Source organism: Ochlerotatus camptorhynchus, unplaced genomic scaffold (genome assembly GCF_037179485.1).
Source record: "Ochlerotatus camptorhynchus isolate MF236.1 unplaced genomic scaffold, CSIRO-AGI_Acam_v1.1 ptg000642l, whole genome shotgun sequence".
NCBI lineage: Eukaryota > Metazoa > Arthropoda > Insecta > Diptera > Culicidae > Ochlerotatus > Ochlerotatus camptorhynchus.
This window is the reverse complement of record NW_027041121.1, coordinates 136,401-156,879: the sequence shown is the minus strand read 5'-3', so window position 1 is coordinate 156,879 and position 20,479 is coordinate 136,401. Positions and strand designations below refer to the sequence as shown.

Below are 20,479 nucleotides of genomic sequence, written 5' to 3'. Positions count from 1 at the left end.
TGGAGTTAGATTTAAACATATCAGAAATCATGTCAATTAATGAATTCTGTAAAAATTCCATTTTGGGGGCAGTAATGCTTCCTAAGTCAAAATTGTCAAAATTTCCGTTAGAACGTTGGTTAGTATTTTGATTTCTACCCGCTGCAATAGCAGCATAGGTAGCTCCATTAACTCGCTGAACATTGTAAGCAGCGAGGGGAGTAGGTACAGATGAAACATTTGAAGCAGGGGAGATATTTGTACCTACGGGTACGAATGTAGAATTTGCTCCTCGCTGACCGTTGTTAACAGCAGAGGAATTTATACCTGGTCGGAAACGTGGAGCGTTTCCTACCTGACGGTTAGAACGAGATTGAAGGATCGCTTTGCGAGTCTTACATTCCCAAAAATTGGATTTGTGGTTTTCACCACAATTTGAACATTTAAATTTCTTAGGATCTTCCTTCACAGGACAGTCGTCCTTTGCGTGAGAGGAATCACCACAATTCATGCATTTAGCTGGCATGTAGCAATTTTTAGTTCCGTGACCCCATCCCTGGCACTTACGGCACTGGGTGAGGTTTTGGAAATTTCCTCCAGTCTTCCTGAAGTGTTCCCACTTCACTCGGACATGGAGCATAAGGCTAGCTTTTTCTAAGGCCTTAAGGTTGTTTAGTTCACTAGACTTGAAGTGAACTAAATAAAAATCATTAGAAATCCCGTTGCGCGAATCGCCAGGACGGGATTTCATTTTCATTTTGATTACTTGGAGTGGCACAACTCCAAGTAATTTTGCCAGTTCATCTTTGATCTGGTCCAGGGATTCACCACTGGGCAGTCCTTTCATGACAACCTTGAACACACGTTCAGTTTTGGTGTCGTAAGTAAAAAATTTGTGCTTCTTCTCAGTAAGATACTTGATAAGACATTTAAATCCGTCCAAGGTTTCAGCCAATACACGGCATTCACCCCGACGTCCAATTTGTAGTGAAAACTTAACTTTCACGAAATTCAAAAGTTCCATGCGAAGAGCATGGAAATCGGTAGTGGTTATCACAATAGGGGGAATCTTTTCCTTCTTGGCATTAAGCCGGGAAAGTTTACTAGAATTTTTCTTGGATGATGGATCATTCTCATCATCCGTGAGCAAATCAAATTGATTACTCAAATTAATTTCATCAGAAGGGGGGTCAAGAGTTTGCCCCTTTCTTTTGCGTTTAGGCGCCATGGCGGCAGTAAATTTTTATCCAAATCGACTTCCAAGCAGATTACTATAAGAATCTGAAGGATCGAAGAGGAATTTTCCAAATCGATATCCAAGAAGGATTACCTCGGGTAGGGTCCAAACAAGGATCGAAGAGGAATAAGAGTTGAACAAGGTAGAAAATTTTTACAGGTTGAGCACTGAAAAGTGCTGTTTAAATTTGTTGTAGCTTTAGGTAGTAGTAACACTTCCTTCAGCAAAAAGCAAATAGATCCGCACGGCAAGAGAGCACGATGCGGACTGACCGTCCGAAGCGTTAATGAGCAGTGGCATGAGAGCAGCGCTGATTTATATCTTTTCAGGTTCAAGCAGAATGATGTGCAACCAAATGGTATTCGTTTATGATGACTGGGTTTGGGAAAAAGGCTTATTTCATGAAATCAGTGATAAAATTATCATTTGTACATTTTCAAAAGTTTAATTACAGAAAAATTGGAAAAAATATTTATTTCAACAGGTTCGTAATGTAATATCCTATCGATTGGCGTACTTGGATTTTAATTTCATCTATAAATGACAAAGTTACAAGCGTTAAAAACCTAACACTCCTTCACCACACATATTTTTTTGACTTGCACCCCAGTATAGTCGACAAAGACGTAGTTCTACGTCAAAAAAAAAAAAAAAAAGAACGAATAGAATCAATCCAAAAGCAATTTTAATTATATGCACTACGTGAATTGGGATTGAATATTGAGTATGAAGCACGTTGCTTGTTGATCAACATTCATGTATTGAAAGAGCGTCGGAATTATGCTATGGTCTCTTCCGTGATCAATATCGTTTCTCAACGCTTTGACTCAGTGTATTTATTATCAAGACTAAATTGCGTAATCGACATTTGTCCGCGGTAGATTGACATCGTACTAACTACTCAAAATATGGACCGATAAGTCAGATGATGTCTGTTTATAATCTGCACTGTGAGATGATAGACCTAAATATGCCTCCGCTAAAATAGAAAACAATGTTTGCTAGCACTGTGAAATCATAGATTATAAGTTATAATGTTATTATGTATCTAGTATACGTTTTTGATTGACAATTATAGGAGCTTTTACCCTAACGAAAACACATGTCTTATTGGGAAGTAGTTGCGGTTCAAGTGAATAATATGTATGAACCCGTTTATTTTATCTATGACAGGCACGCGAAATAGGAAAATTACCAGATTTGTATCTTTCCGATTTAAATGAAGCTTTGTCTATGTTTTCGACAGGGGCAATATGAATCTTCCATAGATATTTAGACCATTTTGGCTCAAGCGTCATATTTTGAAAGCGATGTATTTTCATGAGCACTATGTTTCAAAAAACGTATCTCTAAAACTATTGTGCCGCAAACGTTCTTTTTTATTCTGTTCTGCCTTAAGTGCTAAAACGCATTAAATGGCCCAAACTCAACGCTAATTGACAGCTTCTGGCCAATTTAAGCCGCTTTTCGGTGAATTGTTATCAGCTTATTTTACGCAATTTAGTATGTGTGTGTGTCCTCGTACTGATTTATTCAAGTCACGTTCATTTCTGAATCCGATTTACCCATGATGATGAAGCATACCCTCCCCTACATAAAGTTGCTGTAAAGAAGAAAGATCATAAAACTGCCGAAACTCACCTGATCGCAAATAATGTCCCATTTCTTGTCGTTGTCATAATTCTTCAACAGCTTTGCCTTGTCCGGTGGGAGATCCATGGAAGCCTGCGAAAAAGGAGAAGAAAAAGAGGAGATATGAATGAATGAATACTTAAAAATGGGTTCATTCGATACAAAAATAGCACCATTAAAGAGAGATTAGTTGCTAAATTAGTGACCGTGTCATTATGAATAAATTAACTGTAAATAGGTGGAGAGATTTTACGAGTTGACAGCGGTAGCGGAGAGACGGCGAACCCGTTGCTGTCGGTTGATGATGGCTTGAATTATATTGTTGTCATATTTTAGCGACCATAAAAGTCCAATTCGATGGATTTTATTTTACATGCTGATCAACTTCTGTTTTTTTTTTCGCTGCATTGCTGAAATGCGGTGGGAGTCTAGATTTGAGCGATCGAATGGAATACGTAAGACTTACCTTTACAATTTAAATTTAGAATGCCAATCGAGCGAGTGGGTGCGACTAATCGCAACTTATAATCCAATTTCAAGGACATTGTCGTATTGAAAGTTTTCGACTGGACTGCTGCCGGGACGTGAAGTTTACCCCTGCTAACACAAATTAAGACGCATTCATTGTCACGGTGGCGGACATTCGATTTAGTTGTTTTCTGTTGTATTACTCAGTATATACGCTAATCATCATAATTATAGACGATACAATGATTTATTTATTTATTTATTGTCGTCAATCAGATGTACTCAGACAATTTCTTACAAGTTACAAGTCATGTGTTAAATTGATGAGTAGAATTACAGTACTGCTTTAATCTGGTTTTGTCATTATAAAATTAATAGTTTCACTATGTTTATTGTAAGCAGTCATAATTTGATTAAGTGGACCAAATTTGGCATAATTTGTGCGATAGTGATTTGTAGTAAATATATTTCGAGTTCGCAGTTGCCGAGGAGGTATGTAAAAATTAAGCTTTGATAACAGCTCTACTGAGTTAATCCGATGCGATACTATATCGTTCACAAACGAACCTTGTCCAACCTAATGTACGAAGAGCAAATAATAAGAATTGCTTTTGCACTGATTCTAATCGTTCCTCATGCGTGAATAAAACAGGTGACCAAACTATGCTGCAGTATTCAAGTATTGATCTTACATATGAAATGTACAGTGATTTTATTACAGTATACGGGTCATGAAAGTTGCAACTGAATCGTTTGATAAAGCCAAGCATGTTATTTGCTTTGTTGAAATTGTATTATAATGATCAGTGAATGCTAGTTTTGAATCAACTATAACTCCTAAATCTCTAACTCGTTCACACTTTTCTACTGCCTGGTTTCCTAATACAATTGTATTTTGTGATTTGTTTCTATTTCTGATTAACATTTTTTTTTGTTTTGGTTACTCGGTTTTGAAAATTAAGTGTTTTCGAACGAAAGTGTACCAAAAGTGCTTCTGAACGTGTTTCGCAGTTGGGTGTGGTGAAATTCGTGCATTCCCGGTTGATTATGGAAATCCGTATCATAAAATTGCCCACCGATTCCTTTTTTTTGCCGTTCGACGACGACGGGTGTGCTTTCGCGAGAGTGATGTTTATTCGATCCGTTTCTTTGCACGGATGTGTTTTTTTGTAACAAGCGTAAGTGTGCCTGTGATCACGTCTTCCTTCGAAAGGGAAGTAAAGCCGTTGGTCCTCGGTTCATGAGTTGATGAGGCGATAGGTAGGGGCCAGGTGTGGGAGCTGCCTCCCTGGCGCCGGTAGCATTGGTGCTCAGCTCGGAAAACAAATCAAGGGAAAAAAACAGTGGCAAAGGTGTTATATCCTAGACAAATGGTAAGTTACAAATTAGCTGTTGTCGTTGTCATAGGCGCTGTCGTAATCGCCGTCGTAGTCGCCGTAGGCAGTACCGTTAGTATATTTAAAATTAACCATCAACCGCTGTAAATATGAATTATCGCGTATTTCTGTTGTTCATTACATTCCAAGTGAAATTCGAGAACGTAATTTCATTTGAATAGCTTGTTTAACCAGGTCTTAAACAATCGTCACGTCGATCATAGCTTGTTATGATTGCCTGAACCATGCGTAAAGAGAAAATCGAAACATTGAACGTCGCGTGAAAGTGGATCTTAATGAAGGCCTAAGTACTCTTTCGTAGCTTTTAGTTTTAGGATTTCAAAGATCGTCGGTTGCAGTGGCTTGCTTACTGAGGAGAAAAACGCGGTCCCATATCCTTTCATATTAAAAATGCATGGTAAGATCGCTTGTTTATCGTGTATTTTGTAAAACTTTTCGTTGTCGTCGGTGCCGGGTTTGAATAGTTATAAAAACTTGAGTAACGCTATAATGTGATATGAGGGGCTCGGTGGCCGTAGGGCAACCGGTTTTGCTTACTGAGCAGAACATCATGAGTCTAATCTCAAGCCCATTCACATTCAAGATTCAATCGTTTTATTTGTTAACATGACTACAACAGCAACTCGATGATTAAAAAGGAGCTCGTCTGCCTAGTGGCAAACGTTTTTGCTTACTGAGCAGAAGACCGTGGATTCAATCCCAAACTCCTTCGTGTTATATGATTGTTACGACATCAATTCAGCTTATCGTTTACCAAAACGAACCCTGCTGCAAACCCAACCCTATTACCGAATATCCCAGTGATTCCTCGTGGAAGTGCAGAGATGTTCTCGGCTTCCATCAAAGCGAGTGTCACGTCAACACATTCCTACCCCTTCCTTTCTTTACCTGTGTTCGGGTGCATCCGGCGCTGGTATTGCCTAGTTTGAGATCACCAGTTTTTATACATTGAGGATGATTGCTAGTCTGGCAATAACAGAGTAGCAACCGTAGGCGGTCAATCATGCTCATGCTCATGGTAATAGCTATTGATTAACATTTTTGAATGTTTAGTTGCAGGCAGCTTTTATTACACCAAACATAGAATAAGCTTATTTTATTCTGGTATGTCTGTATACCTTCTTTGTTTCTTATTTCTAGAAAGAAGTTCATGCCATCCGCATAGATCTAAACTTTTATGTTTTTAAGAATAAAGGAGATGTCGTTTGCAAATAAATTAAACAAAAGAGGGCCTAGATGCAAGCCTTGGGGGACTCCAGAAGTAACAGTAATAGGGTTTAAATTTTGACCTTTGAATCTAACTATTTGTTGGCGGTTAGTTAAATATGACTCAAGCCATTTGAGAAGTTCAGGTTCAATTCCTATTTTCCGTTTTTGACAACATTATATTATGCAAAAATCGTAAATTCTGTAGATCCTTTTATTTTTCACTATGATGATAGTAAAATTTAAGCATAAGCATAATAAACATTTACAAATGTCGTCACTTCTTTAGAAAAGCGATATGAGGGTTTAGAAGCAACAGCGATAAGTCATTACCCTAATAAAATTTGTATGGTTATTTTGCTTAACGACGTGTTCAGGGTATCTTCTAAATCTTTTGTGGAATAGTTCTATCATTTGGGATATAGGTCGGGTATGGCATTTTTTATGAGTGTAATTCTTTACTTTACTCTGCAATTTTTTCGTACCCATGAATAAGTTGCAGCGGGTGAAAATTAGAATATTACAAGATTATCATCTCAGATAAATTTACAAAAATAGATCGTATAATACTTTGAAGAGTTAAATTTATGACCAGCGGTGAGATCAAACCCTTATTACTTTTAAAATCCGACTAAAGTTCCCGAAAGAGTCAGGCAATTTCTGAAAGAGTTCAAAGTGAGCTTGATAATCAATTGAGTTCTGGCACATGTCGGGTTCTGATCACTTCCCCTAGTGATTCGGAACATATCCGAATGTGTCCAATGCTAAACTGATGCATAATTTGAAATTTTCGGGTCCTGATTAGCCTCCATAATTTGAACTTATTCGTTAAGAAACTGACACAAACCATTTGGATGATTACAAGTCCCAAGAAACGTCTATTGGTGCTCTGTGTAATTACAGCTGATTTGGCAATAACGGAGTTGCATACACGGGCGCTCATACTCATGCTTATAAAATTGACTTCTTTATGTCAAACAACCGCTCGATTGAAAATGAAGCCTAGACAGAATGGTTCAAAACCGGTTGGTTGGTTGGTTATCTTTATTAAGGAGATTTTCAGCCAGACGCTGGCTCATCTCCGCGGTTCAAAACTGGATATACGTTGTACATATGATATCCATCGTGACATAAAAGGTAGTTTTGGATGGACCTACTGCATTATTTTTTGAGACGTCTTTTCCCATGACCAATTTTTGGTGTGTACATTCGTTACTACTGTTCAGTGTAATTTCCCATCACCGCGCTTATTATGCTATCAATAATTACATCCGGACCATTTCGTGCAGAAAAGGCCCGTCACCGTCCTCTATCGCACACGCGCTGCTGTCAAAACTTCTCAAACTGGGTACTTCGTATAATCTTTTATGAAAAGCGAAATGGAACAATCATCTCAGTGTTCATTGTACCAAAAATAGGAGGCAGGAAATTGCAGTGACGCCGTCGGAAATTTTGATTAAGAAGGGGAAGCGTAGACCACTCATAACTGCACATGTACGAGGTTTAACAAATCACGCATGGCATTGTACCACCATCAGGCTTGCAGTGAAAGGTGAATCTTATCCTGTTTGTAAAATCTCCACAGCACAGGAGAGGAAAACAAAAACATCTGCCAACCGATTTCGAGCCCACCAATTTCAATCCCGGTTTATTCAGCCTGGTTGCGTTCATTTGCCATCTACTTCACGCGATGTTTATCTGTGACGCCAGGAGTATGCTGCTCACACACACACACACGCCATAGCTAGGCAATTAGCGTTGACATTCCCGACATAAATTCGCAGCTTGTTGCTCGTGCATCGGATCAAGTTTTCGTTGTAGCGCTGACATCCGGCGCTAAATCTCGACGTGAGCCCGTTTTGTGTAATATCGTGACTAATGCGCCGAATGTGAACTCTGTGTTGTCGTACTGCGCCTACCCAGAAGGGGGCCTCGACTTGATGGATGTGAACGAATATGGCTATTCACTTTTTCGTGAATAAATTATAGTCAAGTGCTTCGTTCGGTCATCTTCAAGCAGTATTCGGTATCGCATCATCGCATGCCAGCCGTTTGAGTGACTTTTGGGTGAATCATTCCGAGGTGATTCAAGTTAAAGCTGATGTCAGACCCCGTGTGTAGATCAACGCTTGACTAAGCAATTAGAGATTTATGCACTTCCCGAATCGATCTATTGGATGTGTAAAATGAAGAGGAAACAATGCAACCGTGGGCAAACAAATAAATCACACAAAGAAACTACCGGAACAGCGGCATTTAGGCCATCTGCGGCGACCGTCCCAAACATTTCCTGCCTAGCAGCGTCGCTTTCAATGCGTTCTTGTCATAAACTTCAACTTCAACTTCTACGGTAACGGCATAGTAAAAAGATGCTCTTTTGTTTACAATTCTCATCGTCATCTTCATGTGCCTCGCGAGGGATAGAAGAAATGCGCACTCTGTTTTTGATATTTACCAATCCAAAATCACCGGATTTCTCCGCCGTTGAAGCGCCGACCGACACACATATAATAGGCGTTTGTGTGGAATCTCTTCCTCCGTTTCAAATGTAAGGGAGAAAATTGCAGTCCCCTAACCTCTTGCCAAAGCATACGAATTCGGGGGCAAGTCGGATTTGATTTATTTTCAATTAGCGTCCGTCGCTCAATAGGCAGTTTGGGATGAAATGCCCTATCTAAACATTATAGAGAGAGAGGGGTAGCATTCAAGTGCCAAACATCAGCGTGCAACACGTAATTGATTAATAATTGCGGGGTTCAGTTACAAACATTCTCCGCCTACTTAATATTAGTTTCGAGCTCAGATTTAGATTAATGTCCGCATCGAAGTCCGAAAACCTACAATCATGATGCTTCCTCTAAACCAAATTCAAAACAATGCTACCATTCCCCGTTTTGATCTCATTTCGCTTATGATTCGCAAAAATTTCGTTATTCTTTCTTCGGTGTTGGACCACCGCAGAGAGCACAATGACTGTGTAAGGTAGTTGTACACGAGTGACGATCAGAGACCTTTTTACCAGTTGGCGTAAACAGAGAGTGCCAGAGCTAGACTTGGTTGGTTAACGACGGCGACCACCCAGCGAGTGACACGGTCATACCTATAATATTCTGTTTCCAGGGCAGAGCGACTACTTGACCTCTGTGCGGCTCTTTCTTTACCATGTGCCGGCTATGGTGTATGGAAACGAAACCAATCCGGATCGGTTTCAAAGTGGTTTACGGGGTCTCAAATATGGCCTGTAGTCGTTTAGTGATGTGATTAGGATCTGGAGATAAATACTCAAGTGAACCGGTTTTTAAGAAGCTTTTAGAGTATACAAATCACTAGGGTTACTGCAGTGGATTTTACAGACACGGGATCAACACATTACATGTATGATGGTGCGATCTGAAAGCTTAGTTTTTAAAGCCCTATTATTTGGATAATACGTCCCAACTGAAATTGTGAGCTTGTCCTGCACTGAGTGTTCAGTTGTTATTGAGGAGTATTTTTTTATTTATGGAAAATTCATCTGATACATTGATACAACACTAACTCACTCACTCAAGAATCCTACGCACTGGCATCTATCCCTAGGATGTTATCATGTTATCTAGACTTGTTTTAATAGGGGCAATTACTCTAATGTTGGCCTATGGATGACTAGACTAGACACTGAAGAAGTTTGCAAGTAGTAAACGAAATACGTATCTGTTATAATTGTTTTTAAGTGATAGTGAAAGTGAAAGTGATACAATAGTAGGAGAATTAAAAGGGAAAACAACGTAATAAGATATACTTCAAAATAATAAAGTTTAATACCTGAGCAAGATATATAGAAATGTCTTGAAAAAAAAAACCTATGAAGCAGTACCCGGATAGAGAGAAATAGCAAAACTAGAGCAAAATAATATCAAATTTTACTATCAATACCTTATTATGTTGGTCATAATTTGTGCACTGTTACAAGTGAATAGCTTATTCTGCTATCAAAGCATAATTTAATATTGTTATGATATTTTGGTATCATGAAGTTAACACAGCAAAAATTTATGAAAATTAACGTTGATGTAATTCGAAAAGTAATTGAACCAATTCTTATGTAATGCAATATCGCATACATTTTTCCATTTTATAAGATGCATATTATAAACACATTGTATGTAGAATATAATTAGATCCATTCATACTTAATTTCATATGACTGGTTTAATTTTGCCTGTAAGACATTTAAGTTTATCGCAACTAAATTAAACTTCCATCATACACACTAATATTTTAAATACGCTTTACCAGGCAGTGTTTGACGTTTATCGTTTTGTGCGTGACAGCCACAAAACTGACCCTGATTTAGAACGTGTGTCGGAGTAAAATTCAACATAACTGAGCGATTCCAGACGCATTCGCAAATCCATTGATTTTCGTATTTTTTAATTCGGCTGAAAATTTTCAGAAACGTTCCTCATGACCAAAAATGCCATTTCGCATCTTCAGATCACCATTTTAAATCGAGCCATAATTTTGAAACGGCATATAGGAAAATTTTAAGCTTATCTTCAGAAAACTGTTGGTCGAAAAATAAAATTTCCAATCTTATCTTATATGTCTAATCATATTGATGATCTGCCAAGAGCTTTATTATTGTGAATTTCCCGATCTTTCGTAAAAAAAAAAAATACTGTTTGAACTGAAGAACCGCGAAATACTTTCGAAATCGCCAAAAAATTACCAACATTTAAAAAAAAACTACGTTCAAACCGCAACATCTCGAAAATAGTGCGATTTAGCAAAATTTTATACAAGTGCTTTTTTATTGTAAATTTGGTGTACTTTCTATATTTAAAATCTAAAAAATAATTGAAACAAGTTTTGGATATGTTTTCCAAAAACTTGAGTTTTTCGAAAATCATAAATTATTTATCCATAATTTTTCCATTCATTGCCCTCTAAAACATATAAAAAAGATTGTGAATTTTTTTTTAAAGTGTACATATATTTTTATTTTTCAAAAACCCAGTGCCTTCCTTTTTTTGGCAACACGACCTCATCAACTAATTCTTTCTTCAAATTTGCGCTAGCACTTTCTGGGGATTAATTCATGACATTTCAAGTAGATAGAATCCCCAAAGAGGGGTCTAGTGATATTAGAAATGGAATTAGGCGTTGGATGGAGTTTCTAGAAACTGTAGAAAAAAACATGTGTTGCCAAAAACGAGAAGACACTGTAGTTCCAGATATTCCCTACAACATTGCCCAGCGTACCAAACTAATTGAACAAACATTTTTCGAGCGACAGGTTTCTGAAGATATCGACTCAATGATGAAAACCAAATTCCCTGATATTCCCTGATTTAAAGTAGTTTAAAAAAATCCAGATACAGTGCCTACCCGTTTTTGGCAACGCGACCCCATCAGCTATTACTTTCCTCAGATAAGTACTAGTGCTTTCTGGACATTTTTTCATGAAATACCCCATGGACCTCTAACCCATAAAGAGTGGCCCTGTACAATCTCAAATTGGACTCGATACATTTTATAGATTGCTAAATTGACAGAAATGGTGTTTTCTCAAAAACGGGAATGCACCACATTTTTTGAAATTCACAAATTTTAAACGTGGTAAGTGCCAGCTAACCAGTTCAAGCAGTTACCGGGATGTTAATGTTACGATGTGTGATTGAAACTGCAAGCATCTCGATATACATCTACAAAAAAAGGCTTGCTCAATCGCTTAATGATTTCAGCATGTCCACGATCCGTTTCTTATCTCGATTTACTCCATGATACGAGAAGAGGTCCAGAGGCATGGCACTTTTCTCACCGTTAGAAGTTCATTTCTAACTGTTTCCGAAATCAACCCTAGGAGCAGAAATTCACCCAGTTTTCCTACATTTTACATATGCAACACTTGTCTTTAATTCCATTATATTTTTCTCCCTCCCTTTACCACATTTTGAGACCCAGCTCCGCAAGAAAATTATTTCGGATAGTACGATTAACCAAATGCTAAATCACGAACGGATTTCTCCGGTGGGAAATCGTAAAAACAGCGCTTTCAACTTTAAAATTATGTACGTTAATTCCATTTCGATTGCAATAGCAGCAACGTCAAATAAATGATCTTCCCTGAGAAGCTGATTTCCTGAGCTGACCAGGTTTATAATGTAGACCTAGAATACTCAAACTTTACTATTAGCGTTAGCGTTGTTATGATATACTTCGCAGATTGGATACTAGTGACACTCACGTCTTTTCTGAAATTCTCAGTTAGACTACTTTCAGGAATAATGCTGGGGAGTAAACATTGGTTCCAATCTAAACAAGAGCAACAGAAGCATGACTGTCGCTATTCCCGACCACGCCCATCTTTACCATAACTAAGGATAGGGAAGGAAATGTTGATGTAGTACTCACTTAACGAGAGGCCACTTGTTACTGTTTTTCAGTGAATGTAAAATACATTCACTGAAAAACAGTAGTAGCTTCTGTTCGCTCTTGTTCGTCATGCATCAGAGATACGGATTTGACTTGTTGACAAAAGTTGTAGCTAATAACAGTACCTACAAAAGCTATATACATCATTTTGTGGAATGCAGTTGATGACAAAAGTTAGAGGTAAATGAATGTAAATGAATGTATGAAATGAATGCAAATGATTTTCCAGGCCTGTGTAGTACTCACTTAACGAGAGGCCACCGACTTAGCAACACCCTCATAAGTGCTACGGAGTTCTAGGGTTGGGTAGGGTATTCGGTTAGGATTCACCTCAAGTTGGCGATGCAACCAAAAGTATGTATTGTTGATTTGTTGTTTATTTAATCTCTCGATAGCCGGCTATCGAAAGAACATATTCATTTTGTTTAGTGATCATGAATTTTAAGAGTCATGACGGAGAGCTTGGGATTAAACCCATGATTTTCTGCTCAGTAAGCAAAAATTATTCCCAAACTTTACTATTCTTGCATTTACTAAAAGACGCTTCAATGCGCTAAATGGATTGATTTTTGTATTGCACAGCTGGATCGAGCACACGCACCAATCTACTCGAAAGTTAAATTTTGTCAGACAGAATTTGGTGTAACATCTATTAAGAGCACAAACCCATTTGGTGGTTAAAATTAGAGCTCTACGGAAATGAATTTTTATCAACCCTCAGGATTTCAGTTCAACTCAGGAATGTGCCAACACCCAGTGGGAGCTGAATTTACATTAGGCCCAACATCATCGAAATATCCTTCTATTTGAGTAATTTTTGCTCAACTTGCAAAAATGCAACACCAAGCATTGAGCAACCACAAGTTCGCAACTCCATTTACCATTTGAAATGAACAACCATCCTCAAACTACACCGAGTAATTAGGTTGTTTGAAACTAGCGAAGTCAGTCATACTTTTTGATAAGCTCCTGTGACTAAGAAATATTTCCCTAAATTTACATGGTGGAGCGCTCTCACGCTCTCCTCTCGTGTGGCAATTCTGCTCCGGGAACTGATAGGATCAAGTTCAACTTGCTAAAGAACCTGCCAGACGTCGATAAGAGGCGCATGTTGAACTTGTTAAGTCAGTTCCTGGAGCTCAATATTGTTCCGGGTGATTTTAGGCGAGTGAGAGTTATAGCCATTAAAAAGCCTGGAAAACCCGCGTCAGATTACAACTCGTATCGTCCCATCGCGATATTATCGTGCATACGAAAATTATTGGAGAAAATGATCCTTTTTTGCATGGACAAATGGGTTGATAGGAACCTGTGTTCTTGGATATCCAGGGGGCTTTTGATTCAGTATCGGTTGAAGGCCTTTCAGACAAACTCCACGATTGTAATCTTTCTCCATTAATTAATAACTTTGTGTATAATTTGCTGTCAGAGAATCATATGAGCTTTTTTCATGGAAAATCTACAGCTTCACGATTTAGCTGCATGGGTCTCCCATGTGCTCATGTTTCAGCACTCTATTGTAGAATTCCCACGTCATATAAATTGATAATTGCTTAGTGACAACTGCACGTTTAAACAGCTTGCAGATGAGGGCGTAGTGTCTATCACAGGGCCCAAAGGGGTCGTCCTGCAAGGACCCTTACAGGATACCTCAGACAATTTGTCTACTTGGGCTATTCAGCTAGGTATCGAATTCTCCACTGAGAACACAGAGTTGGTCGTTTTTTCCAGGAAGCATAGCCCCTGCACTACCGAAGCTTCAACTTTTGGGTAAACCGATTACTCATTCTATGTCTTTCAAATATCTTAGGGTCTGGATGCACCTGGAGATCCCACGTTGAGTATCTGAAGCAGAAATGATAACAAAGGATCAATTTTCTCCGTATAGAATACGGCAGTTTTTGTTTCCGTTCGGCGGCTAAAACGCATATAGTCAAACTGGAACGTACCCAGTATCGATGTCTTCGTATTGGGTTAGGATGCATGCACTCGACTCATACGATGAGTATCGAAGTGTTGGCGAGTATGCTGCCACTCTTGGATCGGTTTTCGGAAATGACCCTCATGCTCCTCACCCGGTGTGAAGTTATGAACCCCTTGGTACTCGAATACTTTGAAAAGCTTTTGAGCTTAATCCTCAAACTCGTTTCATGGCAATGTACTAACGGGTGTTCAATAAAAAATGAGAATGATTTCAATACCGTCCAGCGCTCTTGTGAGAGCATCGCGACTTAGTTGCGTCGTACGGCTGACCAGGGCCCCTTTGCCAATATTCATTGACGTTTTTTTGAAGAATAAACATGTTTTTAATAAAAAATACTGAATCCGTTCAAAAATTTTTTTTTTACTAGCTGCATGACTGAAAAAGTTCTCATTTTTTATTGAATACCCGTTACGTGTGCATAACACAGAATATCAGCCCTTCCAGCATAATCCTCATCGTGTATGCTTCTCCGACTTCGGCAATTTAGTTAGTTTTGATTTATCTATGGCCAAGTTGATTCCGCAAGATCGTTCTTCACAGATGGATCACTTAAGAGGTCCGCTGGTTTTGGTGTTTATAACGAACTTCATAGCGTCTCTCGCAAGCTTCCAGCTCCTTCTTCCGTATATGTTGCTGAGCTGGCGGCAATACATTATACGCTAGAGAATATCGCCTCACTTCCACCGGATCACTTTTTCATTTATACGGATAGTCTCAGTTCTGTCGAGGCTATTCGCTCCATGAGGCCGGTAAATCACTCCTCGTATTTGCTCATGAAAATACGAGAGCTACTAAGTGTATTCTCTTTAAGATATTTTGTCATCACCTTTGCATGGGTCCCATATCATTGCTTGATTGCGGGCAATGAGATGGCGGACTCACTTGCTAAGGTGGCCGCTATGGAAGGCGATATTTACGATAAACAAATAACCTACAATGAATTTTTCGTCATTTATCGCCAACAGTCGCTCACCAGCTGGCAGAATAAATGGAGTGAAGGGAGATTGGGACGATGGCTTTATTTGATCATCCCTAAGGTGTCGAAGGGTTGGAGGTTGGTCAAGACTTCATACGTGCGATGTCTCGCCTCATGTCCAATCACCATTCGCTAAGCGCTCACTTGTTCCGTGTTGGGCTGAGGGGCAGGCAATCTCTGTGAATGTGGACAAGGCTACCAGGACGCAGATCACATTATTTGGTCTTGTGCTGAGTATGGAGTCATATCTGAGCTATGCGATTCCCTTCGGGCTCGAGGTAGACAACCTAATGTTCCAGTTGGGGATATTTTGGCTAGACGCGATCTGAAATTTATGAAACTCATGTTTTCCTGAAGAATATTAACATTAGATTATAGTTTGATTAACTTTGTGTTTAGTTTGTATTTTGTGTGTGTGGTTTTGTATTATTGGTTGTTTTTGTAGTAATTGTGTAATTACACTGCTGATATCAAGTTGAATAGAAAAAAGTTCATGTTTTAGGGATAGTAACATGTATATCGTAAATCAAATCTCCTTCTCCCTCTCCCCATCCATAAAATTGTCATCCACTGACCTCGAGACGACCGCGAGTACTTGGTTCAATTCATGTAACTCTAAATTTAAGATTAATTTAAGTAAATATGTACAACGCAAATGATATATTGGCTCTGCAAAGTTTATTCGATTGAGCCTGTACAAATATTTTTTTTTAATTAGTCTGGCTAAAAATAGAAAAACTAATTTTCTTCTGTAAAGATATAGACTAATCATGTCTTCAGCAAAGTTGTAGAAAATGTTAAGACAAGTAACTTTGCTAAAAAGTGAATATTGTAAGTCTAATGTTTTCAGAGTTATGGAACATTTTTAAAACTCCCTTAAATTTGTTTTGCGATCATTACTTTTTAGTGATTAATTTTTTCAGCAACAATGTCACAATTATCAGAACTGTAAATACACACGTTTTTGTCCAGTGCTGTAAGTCACTATAATTATTCCATGAAGAGTTATAACAAAATGTTTGTCTTTTTATTAACTTTGTTTACAGGGGAGATGGGGCAAGTGGAGACAGAAAAACTACTTAGTGAGTGAGTGAGTGAGTGAGTGAAAATTTATAAAATCGCTGATCGCGATTCTCAGGAAGCGAAATTGACAGGTTGTATGTGTCAAACACATACTTTGTCACCTCTTTTTGTATCCTACAAATACAATATATAATTTTAGCATCTAATGGTTTCATAATTCCGAAAAAATATTTGTTTAATCTGAAATGAGTATTGCAACTTTGGTTTCTGGTTTGAGTGATATTTTCCACAGTAATTTTCAAACCGCAATCTAAGTTAAATGTTGCTCCTCCGAGATCTCTGAAATTTCCCAACCGTAATTACTTATAATCAAGGTTTTTTTTCAGTAATGCCGGTGGTGTAGTGGTAAGCGTGAATATCTGTCACATCAAAGGGCCTGGATTCAAACCCAGTTGGCAGCGTCGGGATTTACTGAGGCATAAACATTCTGAGCACGGCTTCCTTCGGTAGTGAAGTAGCCGTTGATCTCCTGTTCATGAGATGATGGGTCGATAGGTAGGGTCCAGGTGTGGGAACTGCCTCCCTGGCGTCGGTAGCCTTGGTACTCAGAAGCGTTGCCAGATTGTTTTAAAGCTTATCGGTATCAAAGGTATTTAAAAATCGGTATTTATCGGTATTTACTATTTTTTAAATTTTATATTTTTGAAAGCGAAAATTTTAACGACGGCTTTATCAGTCTTAAAACACTCTTTAATTTTTGAATTTGATTTTTAAAATTATCGTTGTCCTCAAGTGGTGATCAAAATTGTGACCAAGTAGTGTTTGTTTTTCAATTAAATATCATTGAATGAAACCAAAATATGGAAAATCAGCCATAACAACGACTAAACTATTGACAATAACGTCAAGCAATATTTTCCCTTGAATAAAAGCCACAATCTATGACCGAAATGTCGGGCAGATTACATCGTAGTCGTTGCATTGTTTTAAGACTGAGAAACCCGTTTATTAAAGCAACATTTTAGCTTCTGAACTATGATCGGAAAATTCCGGAAGAAAACTCCGGGGAATGTTTGAATTAGCTTCTGAATGGAGCTGAAAAAACATCCAGAGAAAGACGAAATAAGCTCTCCTGGATGAAGTTCGAGGAAAGCTGGAAAAACCTTCGGGAAACTTTCAAAATACGAATTGAGAAACTTGTGGCAAAAATTTAAATAAACTATCGGAAAAAAATCGGATGTCACATCCAAAGGAAGCTAGAAAAGTTTCGGAAACCGGAAGTAAATTTCCAGAAATAGCCATTTCCAGGAAAAGCCAGAAGAAGCTCGGAAAAACCTTCCAATAGAAGTCGAATAAAAAAACCTTATGGTCAAACTTCCAGAAAAAGACGAAAGAAATTTCTGGGAGAATTAATTGAACTTCCTTGAGAAGACGAAATAAACTTCCTGGAGACGCTGGCAGAAACTTCCTAAGGTAGATTAGAACGAACATCTGAGAAAAGTCGGAAGCCAGAGCGCTTACGGAACAGTCGAAAGAAGCAATGACATAATTCCGGAAGAAAGAGATTCCTGGGGGATACAGAAAATTTTCTAATGATCCTGAAATTTTTCCTGATATTCAAAAAAAAAATCCCTGAAGACTCAGAAATTTACCTGAAGTTTTCGGAACATTCCTGAAATGCACTTAGGAATATTCCATAATTCCTCGAAATTCCTTAAAAGTTCTTGTAATTTTCCTGAAATTACGGGCTGTTTTGGAGTTCTTTGGTCATCCTCGAAGCACTCGGAACTTCTCTGATTATAATAAGACTACCGGAATATCTCTGATCATCTTAGAAGGTCTCTGGACTTTCTTGAAGATTACGAAATCTTTTAAGTGCTCTCACAATTTTCTTGAATTTATTGTACCATCAGCATTGAAGTTCTCTGATCTTCCTGATTTTTTGATTTTTCAAAAGTTATCGACATTGCCATTAAAAAGCATAGAACTTCCCATAAAATGTTCTCACAATGATCTAATGTTCATGTAACTTCCCTTACGTTTCCTAAATTTTCATGGACATTGCTGAAGTTTTTGGAAATTTCCTGAGTTTCTCGGAACTCCTTTATAATTTCGGCAATTTCATTGAAATTAATTGATTTGGCCTGATGCTCTCTGAGCTTCACTAAAGTTTATGAAAACCATTAAATTTTCCTGAAGTTCTTTGGCCTTGTGAAGTTTCCAAAATATTTATGATGTTTCCTTAAGTTCACTGGAGTTCGCTGGACTTTTCTGAAGTTTCAAAACTTCTTAAATGCCTGCAGCTAGTGTGGATCCGCAATAAAAATCTGATAGCATCCTTGAAGCTCCGGGAAAGTTAAAAAAACTGGCGGGAGAAGATGAAAGAATCATTCAAGCGAAGGCTGAAGAACCTTTCAAGGTAAGGTGGAGGAAAATTCCAGGGAAAGTTGGGTGAAACTTCAGGAAGTTTACAAATGAATAAAAACTTTCGGAAGTTTAAAAAATATTTCTCGATTTCCTAGGAATTACCGGAAAGAGCCATCGACTATTTCTCGATTGATGGGTAGCCAAAAACGGTGAGGAAATACAAACAATAGTCGAAATAGTATCAAGCATAAGGCATCTTTAGAGATAATTGTTTAGAATTTTGAAGGCAAAAAAATATGAGGTATTCAAAAAGATACAAGTCTTTCACAACAATTTTCTCCTAAATTCGAGCGCGGGCAGGCAATAATAATTTTGATTATTAAAAAAACGGTATAAATTGGTATAAAATCTTAAAAATCGGTATTCTGAGGAACCTTATCTGTACATCGGTATCTAGTTTGGAAATCGGTATATCTGGCAACGCTGGTACTCAGTATGGAAACAGATCGACAGAAAACATATCAAAGGAAAAAAAGTAATTTTAACTTGCACTCAAAGTTGTTTGAACTTTCTCTAGAGTCTCTAAGATGTGTATTAGTTAGTTCCGTTATACGCATAAGTGTCCTACGGTCCATAAGCATTGCATATAGCATATTGCTTATTTTCCATCTATATTGGGTATTATTGCAATGGGAAAATATTACATTACTTAGAATCACACATTTGAATTCCTATAAGACAGCATTTCTCTCGATTTCTTCAAACAAATCAATTTATAGGCAAACTGCAAGTGAATAACCTCCTAGACGCTTAGTATTCCACCCTGTGCGGGCGTTAAAAAAAACTGACTCACCAAGGCAAAAAGACAGACAACCATTCGGCACGCAACAATCATCTAATCGAAACTCACGCTCCGTCAAAAATTCAAGTTTATACAGGCTGAAAATACCTCCAGTCAGCACGCTATTCACGCGCGTTCCATTGCCGAATGAATCATTCCAATTTGACAGGTTTGAACTGTTTATGGCTGACATTCAGATTCCATTATGCGCTCCAAAGTGCATCCATCCCTCCGGTAAAAGTCAAATTCCAAAATAAAACAAAATCTGTTTAAATCATCACCGAAACGGCAATTTATATCCACTTGGATTCCAATGAAATCAGTCCCATCAAATATTTTCAAGCTAGTTGCTGTTAGCACAGTTTACATGACTCTTACAACTGTTTCCTATATAGTGACTGTCACCCCACTGGAGAGCATTCATTTCTCACATCCGCCTGTTTGTCGTGCCGTATCAACTGCTTCGACATAGGTAAATATATAGTTATGCAGAAGTGTAGCAAACTCAGCATGCAACAGTCAGTGGGGCATTTTCGAGAGAAATGACAAAACGTGATCTGAATTGAACTTCTTGTCTGTGTCACGCTGCTGCCTGGCAATAGCAGGGAATAGAGGGAGTCTCGTTGTCAAACATCAACCGTATCCCCGCCCGCCATGCCAGCAGACTACAGTAGACTGAGAGAGTGCATACACATATTTTAAAGTGCACTTTCTTTCTGGCTGTTTGTTTTTGAACGTTTTGTTTTGGGACACACCGTTTGCCTTCTCCTGTGCACCATTATCCGCCTGTTTTCCGTGACTTTTATGGTTTAAATATTTGAACGGTAGCGGGTCACCACCGCTCGTTTTCGTACTGTAAAAGCCACAACAGTAGGTTATTTTTGGAACCGAGAGTAGTACCGTTGATTTACTGGAAGAAAAAAAAATGTGATGCTTGCATACTGTCCTGGGT

The 20,479-nt window shown here is 38.3% G+C and overlaps 1 protein-coding gene across 1 annotated transcript in view; it reads right to left on the bottom strand.

The window, feature by feature from the left end:
* Window positions 1–2,857: 2,857 nt before the first annotated feature.
* Window positions 2,858–20,479, bottom strand: part of LOC135714411 (uncharacterized) — a gene marked incomplete at its 3' end in the record, with an annotated part of 110,306 nt that continues 92,684 nt past the window's right edge. Inside the window, exon 4 of the mRNA XM_065237758.1 lies at window positions 2,858–2,941. Within this exon, the coding sequence (XP_065093830.1) occupies window positions 2,858–2,941 (84 nt within the window). The remainder of the gene's footprint in view (window positions 2,942–20,479) is intronic.